Raw genomic sequence first — 14,084 nt, 5'->3', positions numbered from 1 at the left:
TGGTGGTCCAGGGGGGCAGGAGTGATAATGTGTGATGCCAGTGGTGGTCCAGGGGGGCAGGAGTGATAGTGTGTGATGATGGCAGTGGTGGTCCTGGGGGGCAGGAGTGATAATGTGTGATGATGCCAGTGGTGGTCCTGGGGGGCAGGAGTGATAATGTGTGATGATGCCAGTGGTGGTCCTGGGGGGCAGAGTGATAATGTGTGATGATGCCAGTGGTGGTCCAGGGGGGCAGGAGTGATAATGTGTGATGCCAGTGGTGGTCCAGGGGGGCAGGAGTGATAGTGTGTGATGATGGCAGTGGTGGTCCTGGGGGGCAGGAGTGATAGTGTGTGATGATGGCAGTGGTGGTCCTGGGGGGCAGGAGTGATAGTGTGTGATGATGACAGTGGTGGTCCTGGGGGGGCAGGAGTGATAATGTGTGATGCCAGTGGTGGTCCAGGGGGGCAGGAGTGATAGTGTGTGATGATGGCAGTGGTGGTCCTGGGGGGCAGGAGTGATAGTGTGTGATGATGGCAGTGGTGGTCCTGGGGGGCAGGAGTGATAGTGTGTGATGATGGCAGTGGTGGTCCTGGGGGGCAGGAGTGATAGTGTGTGATGATGACAGTGGTGGTCCTGGGGGGGCAGGAGTGATAATGTGTGATGATGACAGTGGTGGTCCTGGGGGGGCAGGAGTGATAGTGTGTGATGATGGCAGTGGTGGTCCTGGGGGGCAGGAGTGATAGTGTGTGATGATGGCAGTGGTGGTCCTGGGGGGCAGGAGTGATAGTGTGTGATGGTGGCAGTGGTGGTCCTGGGGGGCAGGAGTGATAGTGTGTGATGATGGCAGTGGTGGTCCTGGGGGGCAGGAGTGATAGTGTGTGATGATGGCAGTGGTGGTCCAGGGGGGCAGGAGTGATAGTGTGTGATGATGGCAGTGGTGGTCCTGGGGGGCAGGAGTGATAATGTGTGATGATGCCAGTGGTGGTCCTGGGGGGCAGGAGTGATAATGTGTGATGATGCCAGTGGTGGTCCTGGGGGGGCAGGAGTGATAATGTGTGATGATGCCAGTGGTGGTCCTGGGGGGGCAGGAGTGATAATGTGTGATGATGCCAGTGGTGGTCCAGGGGGGCAGGAGTGATAGTGTGTGATGATGGCAGTGGTGGTCCTGGGGGGCAGGAGTGATAGTGTGTGATGATGGCAGTGGTGGTCCTGGGGGGCAGGAGTGATAGTGTGTGATGATGGCAGTGGTGGTCCTGGGGGGCAGGAGTGATAATGTGTGATGATGGCAGTAGTGGTCCTGGGGGGCAGGAGTGATAGTGTGTGATGATGCCAGTGGTGGTCTTGGGGGGCAGGAATGATACTGTGTGATGATGGCAGTGGTGGTCCAGGGGGGCAGGAGTGATAATGTGTGATGATGGCAGTGGTGGTCCATGACCAGAGCTGTTAATAAACCCCCCCCCCCATTCCACACGGCTACAGTGGTGTTTCTTTACCGCTGCTCCCCTTTTTGTTGATTGCTGGCAGCGGTGACATCTTGTCTAACTGCAGATGTAGACGGCATAAGCTGCTGAGGCCGGTGATTGGCTGCATTTGTTACGAGAACTTGTTGATGTGATGGGAGCAGAGCGGTATCACCAGCCCCGGGGAGATGAGTAAAAGCTCAGTGTATTTTAAAACGCTGCAGCATATGGACATATAGCACTCCTTTTAAAAGCGTTTTTTCATAATTTGGTAATAGTCAAACAATTTCTTAATTTGACTTCTAATTTTATAGTGTACTGCTCGTTGCCTAGGTTACCAGCCACCGTCTCAGAGGTGGTTGCTTTCTTCGGCAGCTAGTCTGTGCTCTGAAGCTGGTTGGATCTGAGTAGGTTCAGGGTCCCTGCGCTTCTCAAATGCTGCAGAGACAAAGCCGCCTCTGCTCACGTCAAGGGAGAGCGCACATTTGGGCCGGCAACTCGACCATGTAGTCGTCCCCCTTAATTGTCTGTTCTCTCTGGGAATCTTTCAGGCAAGAGAGGGGCGCTGTGCTGGAGAAAGAAGATGAGCGAAAATGTTTAATGTGAATTTTTTTTTAAATGTTAATATCAAAGTTGCACGTATAGAAGTAATAATGTTAATGTTGCGCTGCTGGGTCTGACGCGATCACAATTGTCTGGTCTGTTCTCCCCTATTTACACACTTCAATGCTTATTTTTAAAAGTTCCTTCAGTTACTTCTCTTTATCTTGCGTATCTCTCATGAGGTGACATTGCGGTGGGGGCCATTGTGGGTGAAATGGGGCAGAAAATTGGAGTCACAATCAGACCTGTGCTGGGTCTAGTTAGACCCGACAGTTTTGTGATACGACAGCCGCCTTGTTGCGCTTCTTAATCTGTTGTATACACAGTGCTCACTGAACGCTGGGTACGGAGAACGCAAAAAGATACAGCTGTGTGTTCTCTTCTGAACATGTAGCTGGGCATCCGACCTCTGGCTGTGCGATTTTTCTTGGTTATTCTGTTTTTACAATTCTGATGCCCCTTGACAGCTTTAAAGGGAACTTACTGGAACATTTCTGGATGTTTAGAATAGTGGTATAACTGCGTATGTGCTTGTGCCACAATAAAAACTGTACCTGGTTTTATAGAGCTCAGATGTGCTAGTCTTGAGAAGCGTAGTGTAGAAGTCCTAAAAAGAAGTGCAGTTGGGGAGTGGTCAGTGCACTGAGTGCTGCTTCCAAGTGCATTGACACCCCCCCCCCCCCCAATGAACTTTCAGCTTGATTTGCATATGGCTTCTACACTACTGGAAAGTTGGATGTCTACAAGAAAAAAAAATTTTGTTTGGGGTGTCAAAGAGCCTGTGTGGATGATGCATGGTCGCGTCATCCACAAGAAGCAAGCAGGCGGGCAGCGATCATAAGAAGATGGGAGGTGCCGGACAAAGACCAGTGACGCCCCTCGGCCGGACCGCCCCGCAGGTGAGTATAATAAAAGTTCTTCCAGGTCAGATTGGGGGCAGATATACAATATTATAGAATGCAGTATGGAAAGGTGATGGCCGTATCTCTTATCTGCCAAAACTGCTGACAGGTTCCTTTTAATGAATGCAGTGTATCTGAAGGTTTGAAATGAATTCTGCCCTTGTTTCTGGATGCTCATCCAGGCACCTGACTATCGGCTTTGTGATTCTTCTGCAGCACTTTGTTTTTTAGGTTGCTGCAGCCCCTTAGCATGTGGTTACTAAGTGTTTGGGTTTTTTTTTGTTTTTTTTTTTAATCTGCATGAAGAAAAGCAAAACAAAACCTGTGGAAATATGTTCCAGCTTTCATTAGGCGTCAGTGTATGAGTGGCATGGGTTAAAGTCTCATGAACTTTCTGGATTTACTTGCGGAGCACATTTTTCCAAGCCAAACAGAGGGGTGCATTCTTCTCGCCTGGATGTTTGCATAATGCAGTGTTGGCAGAGAAGCATCCATTCATAAATGTATTGCATGTATAGCATATGATGAGACTGGCAGCTATGGTGAGAAGGAAGGTGCATTGACCCTGCACCAATAATGCAGAGATGGATCTTTATGCCAGCGTCTGAATCCATTGGATACTCGAAGGGGTAGAATATTGATGACCTAATCCTGAGGATAAACTTTCTGTGGGGTGGGCAAGCCTGATACCTGTCACCCTCCGCATCTGCCAGCTATTATTTCTGGCCAGTTGTAAGCCTTGATAGGAGCTGCAGTGTGTGGCTTCATTCAATGTGTAGTGGTCGCTGCCAGTCACTGCAGATCAGCTCCTATTCTCTTGCATATTCTGCGCAGCAGCTCCTATTTACTTGTTTGCCACCAGTCTGATATTGATTTTAATTATTTTTATGGGCATCTCACTTACACATTGGTTCCCACATGTGGCAGAACAATTTGTCAAATCCCTACAGTAAAGGAGAAAAGGCATGAAATAAAGCACGACTTACATCCATGGCAGCGCCCGGACAGTAACGCAGCCTTTCATCCATACGTCTTAGAATACATGATAGAAAATGACCTTTGTAAGCACAAGAGGGCAAAGTGATCATAATGAATGAGACCTTCCTCGATCAAAAGTGATGTAGAGGCGTGTTGTGAATTTATGTGATGTGCGCTCATCATCTGAAAGAGGCATTTGTTCCTTTTATTTCCTGTGTATCTTCTAATGTCTGAACCATTAAAGTCCTAATGTATATCGAGGTCGTGCATTATCGGCAATTTCCTGATCATTGCTGCTTCTTATGTACTGTGGAATGACTATATGGCAATGTACTGTACGTCCATGCCTCTCCTCCCCCTGTAGAAGAGATCTTTCCTTTCTTTCCTTGGAGCTGCCTCCATTGTGGGAGACTAACTTCCCACTGGAAGAGCATTAACGTCATAGGAATATGGAAGGTTGTGATCCTTTTCTGACTGATTTTGGGGGCACTCTTGACTTTTTTTTCCCCCCAATCTTACCAGGGTGAGACCCATGCACATGTATATGAGGATTGTTTATACGGCCTCATTTGGGAGGTCATGGTTATGTACAACCCTCTGCTCAAGGAAAAAGCATATGGTACCCTCACAAGGGTTAACCATTGGCAAATACTTAAAATGACCAAAGTTTGTATGGTTTCCCCAACTTTTATACGATAGAGGATAATTTATTGATCGCTGGTACTTTGACCGCTGAGTCCCTGATGTGTAGAAATGGGCTCTGCCATGCCCCATCTGAATTGAGCATCCCATAGACAATGAGTTCAGGGGGTCTCAGCTGAAGGACCCCTAGAGATCAGTAATAGTGATGAGCGAATGTGCTGGGATAAGGTGTTATCTGAGAATGCTCATGTGCTAGCCGAGTGTCTTCGGCGTGCTCGAAAAATGTTAAAGTCCCTACGGCTACATGTGTTGCGGCTGTCGAGCAGCCGCAGGACTGTAGCATATTATTCGAGCACCCTGAAGTCACTCTGTTAGCACCCGAGCATGCTCAGATAACACCTTATCCAGCACGTTCGCTCATCACTAATCAGGGAGTTATTTCCTACTTGGAAAAGGGATAACTTGCCAACTTTGTACAAACCTTTTAAGAACTTGTGCCACTTTGCTGGTTATTCCTTGGCACGATCCTTCCAAACGAATCCTGAAAACGGAAAAATGTTTGAAAAAGATACCTTCCTCATTATGTTCTGTTTCACAGCTATGTAATTCTGTTTAAAAAAAATGTGTGTATGTATGTGTTTTTTCATAAAATATCCAAATCTATTTTTGTATGGACACCATGATACAGCAACTAATAATGCAAGTTTTGTTTGTTTCTTATAGTTGGCCCAGGACCGATGAACACTCGTAAACGTCACGGTTCCCGAAACACTGAGAACGGAGTATACGTAGGACCCCCACAGACCCAGGTCCTGCCCTCCCAAGCTGCCCCAGAAGTTTTGCCTCCCCCTACTTTCGTCCCACCAGCCGATAACATGTCTTGCCGGGACCGCACCGCTGAGTTCATGTCTGTTTGCAAGTCATTGCGTGGACGCCAGGTTAGTGCTGGAATGAAAGGGAGAAAAAATGAGTTGGGTGGGATTTATTAGGCTTATCAAACAATCTTTTTTTTTTTTTTCTTTTGATAAGTAGTAATGATTTTGCATTAAGTGACCTCTGCGAGCATTGGCCACGTAGCCCCAGCCCTCATCTGCCACGCTGGTTTTGAGTCTTGACAATAAATCAATTATTTTGATATACTTTTTCTTTTTAGTTACATGCAGCTAAACTTTTTTTTTTCATTTACAGAACAGCGTACCACTCTCCAACCCCTCTCTCAATGCTGTAAAACAGAAAAGTGAATTCACTCTGATGGCCAAGTAAGAAGAAAATATATATTTCTAAACTTATATCCTATGAAAACCTCGTGAAGTGTCCTCTGTGAACACAGTAAACTGTTACCAGAGTGTTCAGTACTGGAGAAGAAGAATGAGAGGAGACGCTTTTGGGGGAAATTGATAAAAATTCAGTGTTTTACTTGAATTGCACTTGCAGATTTTTTTTTGTTTGTTTGTTTTTTTTTTTTATTACAAGCCCACAGTGGATCAAGGAAGGGGGGGAATGCTAGATCTCTTCGAAGGAAAAAAACTGCATGTGTGAATCTAGTCTTGGATGCATTTTTGCCTATGTTTTACTTTAATAAGTAAGCTACATCCACATTCAGTTAAAGGGAACCTGACGGCTGATACATGCTGCCCAATCCACAGGACCATGTATCAGGCTCTGGCTGTATCATCTTATCATCTCCGTCAGGTATGTTTGACTCTGAAACGCTGCAGTGTTTAAGAAAATAACTTTGCTTTAATCCCTTAACAACCGCCGATACGCCTTTTAACGGCGGCAGTTAAGGGCACTTATGCCTCAAGTCCGCTTTTTAACGGCGCTGAGAAATAAGTGTACAGCGCCCTCCCAGGGTTAGAATTTCTCTAGAGAACATGATTCGGGTCCTATTCTATCAACCCCAGTGTTGCGGTTGCCATAATTAATGTAATAACGGCGACCGCAAAAAAAAAGTACTATTTCCCATTTAATCTCTCTGATGTGATCTCACATCAGAGGAAAGAGAAATAGGGTCCCCCGTTTTCACTAGGCCACCCCCAGTACCACTCGTGTCTCTGCGTGCCCCCGGGCTGCCGGCCTCTTCTTCCGGAAAGAAAATGGTGGGCGCAGTGCGCCCGCCGAGATTCGCTGGCACCCCGCAACTATAGGAAATTTTTCCTATTGGTTCATTTTCATCACTTTGATAGACCCAATCACAGTGATCAAAATAAAAGAAAATGGTAAATCAAACTCCCCTTTATCACCCCCTTAGTTAGGGAAAAATTTCCATTAGGGTTGGGCTAAAGATAGGGTTGGGCTAAAGTTAGGGTTAGGGTTGGGCTAGGGTTAGGGTAGGGTTAGGGGTATGTTCGGGTTGAGATTAGGATTAGGGGTTTGTTTGGGTTAGGGTTGGAGTTAGAATTGGGTGGGTTCCACTGTTTAGATACGACGGGGGTCTCCAAATGTGACATGGGCCCACCATTGATTCTAGCCAATTTTGTGTTTAAAAAGTCAAATGGTGCTCCTTCCCTTCTGAGCCCTGCCATGCACCTAAACAGTGGCTTTCCCCCACATATAGGGTATTGGCGTACTCGGGAGAAATTGCACAACAAATTTTGTGGTCCATTTTCTCCTGATACCCTTGTGAAAATATAAAAATATGGTTCCAAAGTAAATTTTTTGTGAAAAAAGTAAAATGTTCATTCGTTTTCTTCCGTATTGCTTTAGTTCGGGTGAAGCACCTGCAGTGTTGATAAACTCCTTGAATGTGGTTTTGCGCACCTTGAGGGGTGCAGGTTTTAGAATGTTATCACTTTTGGTATTTTGAATTATATTGACCCCCCCCCAAACTCACTTCAAATGTGATGTGGTCCCTAAAAAAATTATTTTGTAAATTTTGTTTGAAAAATTAGAAATTCCTCGTCAACTTTTAACCCTTATTACGTCCTAACAGAAAAAAAATTCTGTTTCCAAAATTGTGCTGATGTGAAGTAGACCTGTGGGAAATGTTATTTATTAACTACCGTGTATAGACTCGAGTATAAGCCGAGATTTTCAGCCCATTTTGGGGGGCTGAAAGTCCCCCTCTCGGCTTATACTCGAGTCATACCCAGGGGTCGGAGGGGGAGGGGGAGTGGGGGCTGTGTAATTATACTCACCTGCTCCCGGCGCAGTCCCTGCAGGTTCCCGGCGCCCCAGCTTCTTTCTGTACTGAGCGGTCACATGGTACCGCTCATTACAGTAATGAATATGCGGCTCCACCTCCCATAGGGGTGGAGCCACATATTCATTACTGTAATGAGCGGTAACGGTGACTGCTCAGTACAGTTAGAAGCTGCAGCGCCAGGGAAGCAGGGACTGCACTGCGCCAGGAGCAGGTGAGTATAACTGGGAGGGGAGCGCTGCGCTGCACGATATTCACCTGCTCCTCGTTCCGGGCGCCGTTCCGTCTTCAGCGTCTTTAGCAGTGATGCCCAAATTGGAGGGCGCGGTGATGTGGTTAGTGCGCGTCCTCTGCCTGAACGTCAGTGCAGAAGACGCTGAAGATGGAGCAGTGCCGGAACGAGGAGCAGGTGAATATTGAAAGTGCCAGGGGCCTGAGCGACGGAGAGGTGAGTATGTGATTTTTTTTTTTTTTTTTTATCGCAGCAACAGCAAATGGGGCAAGTGTCTGTATGGGACATCTTATGGGGCCATAACGTTTGTGCAGCACTATATGGGGCAAGTGTCTGTATGGAGCCATAATCAAAGTTTGTGCAGTACTATATGAGGCAAATATCTTTATGGATCATCTATGGGGCCATAATTAACGTTTGTGCAGTATTGTATGGGGCAAATGTCTGTATGGAGTATCTTATGGGGCCATAACATTTGTGCAGCACTATATGGGGCAAATGTCTGTATGGAGCATCTTATGGGGCCATAATCAACATTTGTGCAGCATTATATTGGGCAAATGTGTCTATGGAGCATCTTATGGGGCCATTATTACCCTTTATGCAGGATTATATGGGGCATATTTTAATATGGGGCATATTTTAATATGGAGCATCTTATGGGGCCATCATAAACTTTATGGAGCATTATATGGGGCTCCTGATTCAATATGGATATTCAAAAACACTTCACCTACTGATATCTCAATTAATTTTACATTTATTGATATCTATTTTTATTTTTGACATTTACCGGTAGCTGCTGCATTTCCCACCCTAGGCTTATACTCAAGTCATTAAGTTTTCCCAGTTTTTTTGTGGCAAAATTAGGGGGGTCGGCTTATACTCGAGTATATACGGTATTTTGTGTGACACCACTCTCTGATTTAAGGGTACAAAAATTAAGTTTGAAAATTGCACAATTTTCAAAATGTTTGCCAAATTTCCATTTATTTCATAAATAAACGCAATATATCATGAAAAAAACAGTCTCAGAATCAGTGGGATACATTGAAGCGTTCCAGAGCTATAACCTCATAAAGTGACAGTGGTCAGAATTGTAAAAATTGGCTTGGTCATTAAGTACCAAATTAGCGCTGTCACTAAGGGGTTAAAAGTTGCCGGGGATCATGGGGTGATTAGTTGGACAGACGGGTTCCTAGTGGCTGCCCCCTGCCTGCTGTCACTCCAGGGTAGCAGGCCAGGAGCAGACGCCAGGGATCTGCTTGTCCGACTAGTCTCCTGCTCGGTCCCCAGAGGCTTTTAACCCCTTCATGACCCAGCCTATTTTGGCCTTAATGACCTTGCCATTTTTTGCAATTCTGACCAGTGTCCCTTTATGAGGTAATAACTCAGGAACGCTTCAACGGATCCTTGCGGTTCTGAGATTGTTTTTTCGTGACATATTGGGCTTCATGTTAGTGGTAAATTTAGGTCGATAATTTCTGAGTTTATTTGTGAAAAAAACGGAAATTTGGCGAAAAATTTGAAAATTTTCACATTTTGAATTTTTATTCTGTTAAACCAGAGAGTTATGTGACACAAAATAGTTAATAAATAACATTTCCCACATGTCTACTTTACATCAGCACAATTTTGGAAACAAATTTTTTTTTTTGCTAGGAAGTTATAAGGGTTAAAATTTGACCAGTGATTTCTCATTTTTACAACAAAATTTACAAAACCATTTTTTTTAGGGACCACCTCACATTTGAAGTCAGTTTGAGGGTTCTATATGGCTGAAAATACCCAAAAGTGACACCATTCTAAAAACTGCACCCCTCAAGGTGCTCAAAACCACATTCAAGAAGTTTATTAACCCTTCAGGTGTTTCACAGCAGCAGAAGCAACATGGAAGTAAAAAATGAACATTTAACTTTTTAGTCACAAAAATGATCTTTTCGCAACAATTTTTTTTATTTTCCCAAGGGTAAAAGGAGAAACTGGACCACGAATGTTGTTGTCCAATTTGTCCTGAGTACGCTGATACCTCATATGTGGGGGTAAACCACTGTTTGGGCGCACGGCAGGGCTCGGAAGGGAAGGAGCGCCATTTGACTTTTTGAATGAAAAATTGGCTCCAATCTTTAGCGGACACCATGTCGCGTTTGGAGAGCCCCCGTGTGCCTAAACATTGGAGCTCCCCCACAAGTGACCCCATTTTGGAAACTAGACCCCCCAAGGAACTTATCTAGATGCACAGTGAGCACTTTAAACCCCCAGGTGCTTCACAAATTAATCCGTAAAAATGAAAAAGTACTTTTTTTTCACACAAAATTTCTTTTAGCCTCAATTTTTTCATTTTCACATGGGCAACAGGATAAAATGGATCCTAAAATTTGTTGGGCAATTTCTCCTGAGTACGCTGATACCTCATATGTGGGGGTAAACCACTGTTTGGGTGCACGGCAAGGCTCGGAAGGGAAGGCGCGCCATTTGACTTTTTGAATGGAAAATTAGCTCCAATCGTTAGTGGACACCATGTCGCGTTTGGAGAGCCCCTGTGTGCCTAAACATTGGAGCTCCCCTACAAGTGACCCCATTTTGGAAACTAGACCCCCCAAGGAACTTATCTAGATGCATAGTGAGCACTTAAAACCCCCAGGTGCTTCACAGAAGTTTATAACGCAGAGCCATGAAAATAAAAAAAATATTTTTCTTTCCTCAAAAATGATTTTTAGCCCGGAGTTTTTTATTTTCCCAAGGATAATAGGAGAAATTGGACCCCAAATGTTGTTGTCCAGTTTGTCCTGAGTACGATGATACCCCATATGTGGGGGTAAACCACTGTTTGGGCGCACGGCAGGGCTCGGAAGGGAAGGCACGCCATTTGGCTTTTTGAATGGAAAATTAGCTCCAATCATTAGCGGACACCATGTCGCGTTTGGAGAGCCCCTGTGTGCCTAAACATTGGAGCTCCCGCACAAGTGACCCCATTTTGGAAACTAGACCTCCCAAGGAACTAATCTAGATGTGTGGTGAGCACTTTGAACCCCCAAGTGCTTCACAGAAGTTTATAACGCAGAGCCATGAAAATAAAAAATTATTTTTCTTTCCTCAAAAATGATTTTTTAACCCACAATTTTTTATTTTCCCAAGGGTAACAGGAGAAATTGGACCCCAAAGTTGTTGTGCAGTTTCTCCTGAGTACGCTGATACCCCATATGTGGGGGTAAACCACTGTTTGGGCACATGCCAGGGCTCGGAAGGGAAGTAGTGACATTTGAAATGCAGACTTTGATGGAATGGTCTGCGGGCGTCACGTTGCATTTGCAGAGCCCCTGATGTGCCTAAACAGTAGAAAGCCCCCCTAAGTGACCCCATTTTGGAAACTAGACCCCCCAAAGAACTTATCTAGATGTGTGGTGAGCACGTTCAACCCCCAAGTGCTTCACAGAAGTTTACAACGCAGAGCCGTGAAAATTAAAAATCATTTTTCTGTCCTCAAAAAAGATGTTTTAGCAAGCAATTTTTTTTTCACAAGGGTAGCAGGAGAAATTGGACCCCAACAGTTGTTGCCCAGTTTGTCCTGAGTACGCTGGTATCCCATATGTGGGGGTAAACCACTGTTTGGGCGCACGTCGGGGCTTGGAAGGGAGGGCGCACCATTTGACTTTTTGAACGCAAGATTGGCTGGAATCAATGGTGGCGCCATGTTGCGTTTGGAGACCCCTGATGTGCCTAAACAGTGGAAACCCCTCAATTCTAACTTCAACACTAACCCCAACACACCCCTAACCCTAATCCCAACTGTAGCCATAACCCTAATCCCAACCCTAACCCCAACACACCCCTAACCACAACCCTAACCCCAACACACCCGTAACCCTAAATCCAACCCTAATCCTAACCCTAATCCCAACCCTACCCACAACTATAACCCCAACACAACCCTAACCCTATCCTTAACCCTAACCACAAGCCTAATCTTAACCCTATTTCCAACCCTAGCCCTAATTCCAACCCTAAGGGTACCGTCTCACATAACGATTTACCAACGATCACGACCAGCGATACGACCTGGCCGTGATCGTTGGAAAGTCGTTGTGTGGTCGCTGGGGAGCTGTCACACAGACCGCTCTCCAGCGACCAACGATGCCAAGGTCCTGGGTAACCAGGGTAAACATCGGGTTACTAAGCGCAGGGCCGTGCTTAGTAACCCGATGTTTATCGTGGTTACCAGCGTAAAAGTTAAAAAAAAAAAAAAAAACGTACATACTCACATTTCGGTGTCCTTCAGGTCCCTTGCCGTCTGCTTCCCGCTCTGACTGAGTGCCGCCGTACAGTGAGAGCAGAGCGCAGCGGTGACGTCACTGCTGTGCTGTGCTCTCACTTTCCGGCCGGCAGACAGTCAGAGCGGGAAGCAGACGGCAAGGGACCTGAAGGACACCGAAATGTGAGTATGTACGTTTTTTTTTTTTTTTACTTTTACGCTGGTAACCACGGTAAACATCGGGTTACTAAGCGTGGCCCTGCGCTTAGTAACCCGATGTTTACCCTGGTTACAAGCGAACGCATCGCTGGATCGCTGTCACAACGATCCAGCGATGACAGCGGGAGATCCAGCGACGAAAGAAAGTTCCAAACGATCTGCTACGACGTACGATTCTCAGCAGGGTCCCTGATCGCTGCTGCGTGTCAGACACAGCGATATCGTATGGATATCGCTGGAACGTCACGGATCGTACCGTCGTAGCGATCAAAGTGCCACTGTGAGACGGTACCCTAACTCTAATTCCAACCCTAACCCTAAGGGTATGTGCCCACGTTGCGGATCCGTGTGAGATTTTTCTGCACGATTTTTGAAAAATCTGCAGGTAAAAGGCACTGCGTTTTACCTGCAGATTTACAGCAGATTTCCAGTGTTTTTTTTGTGCGGATTTCACCTGCGGATTCCTATTGAGGAACAGGTGTAAAACGCTGTGGAATCCGCACAAAGAATTGACATGCTGCAGAAAATACAACGCAGCGTTTCTGCACGGAATTTTCCGCACCAAGGGCACAGCGGATTTGGTTTTCCATAGGTGTACATGGTACTGTAAACCTGATGGAAAACTGCAACGAATTCGCAGCGGCCAATCCGCTGCGGATCCGCAGCCAAATCCGCTGCGGATCCGCGGCCAATCCGCTGCGGATCCGCAGCCAAATCCGCTGCGGATCCGCGGCCAATCCGCTGCGGATCCGCGGCCAATCCGCTGCGGATCCACAGCCAAATCCGCACATGCCATAACCCTAACCCTACCCGTAACCCTAACCCTACCCCTAACCCTACCCCTAGTTCTAACCCTAACGCTAGTGGAAAACGGAAAAAAAAAAATATATATATTTTCTTTATTTTATTATTCTCCCTACCTATGGGGGTGATAAAGGGGGGGGGGGTATTTATTATTTTTTTTATTTTGATCGCTGTGATAGAACCTACCACAGCGATCAAAATGTACTTGTAAGGAATCTGCCGGCTGGCAGATTCGGCGGGCGCACTGAGCATGCGCCCGCCATTTTCCAAGATGGCGGCGCCCAGCGAGGAGACGTCCGGACACCGGGAGGATCGGTAAGTATGAAGGGGTGGTGGGGGGGTGGATCGGAGCACAGGGGGGGTGATCGGAGCACAGGGGGGGTGATCGGACCACAGGGGGGAGCGGACAGGAGGACGGGGGAGCCGGCAGGCGGACGGAGGGGACCGGACCCCATAACGGAGCACTGGGGGGGCGATCGGTGGGGTGGGGGGGGTCAATTCAGGTTTTCCAGCCATGGCTGATGATATTGCAGCATCGGCCATGGCTGGATTGTAATATTTCACCTGTTTTTTAGGTGAAATATTACAAATCGCTCTGATTGGCAGTTTCACTTTCAACAGCCAATCAGAGCGATCGTAGCCACGGGGGGGTGAAGCCACCCCCCCTGGGCTGAAGCACCACTCCCCCTGTCTCTGCAGATCGGGTAAAATGAGTTAACCCCTTCACCCGATCTGCAGGGACGCGATCATTCCATGACGCATACGCTGCGTCATAGGTCGCATTGGCACCGACTTTCATGACGCAGCGTATGCGTCAAAGGTCGTGAAGGGGTTAAAGTCCATTTCTGTCTGAAATGCCGCAGCGTTT

The 14,084-nt window shown here is 46.6% G+C and overlaps 1 protein-coding gene across 2 annotated transcripts in view; it reads left to right on the top strand.

Moving 5' to 3' along the window:
• STX5 (syntaxin 5) overlaps nt 1–14,084 on the top strand; it is a 28,156-nt gene that overhangs the window by 1,895 nt on the left and 12,177 nt on the right. The window contains exons 1-3 of one of the 2 annotated variants that reach the window (XM_077287543.1): nt 2,820–2,944; nt 5,291–5,505; nt 5,756–5,826. In XM_077287543.1, the coding sequence (XP_077143658.1) occupies nt 5,305–5,505; nt 5,756–5,826 (272 nt within the window). In that variant the 5' untranslated portion in view covers nt 2,820–2,944; nt 5,291–5,304. Of the gene's footprint in view, nt 1–2,819; nt 2,945–5,290; nt 5,506–5,755; nt 5,827–14,084 lie in introns of those variants that run through there. The other variant, XM_077287542.1, reaches the window with a different exon arrangement.

Source organism: Ranitomeya variabilis, chromosome 2 (genome assembly GCF_051348905.1).
Source record: "Ranitomeya variabilis isolate aRanVar5 chromosome 2, aRanVar5.hap1, whole genome shotgun sequence".
Classification (NCBI taxonomy): Eukaryota; Metazoa; Chordata; class Amphibia; order Anura; family Dendrobatidae; genus Ranitomeya; species Ranitomeya variabilis.
This window is presented reverse-complemented; position numbering and strand designations above follow the sequence as displayed.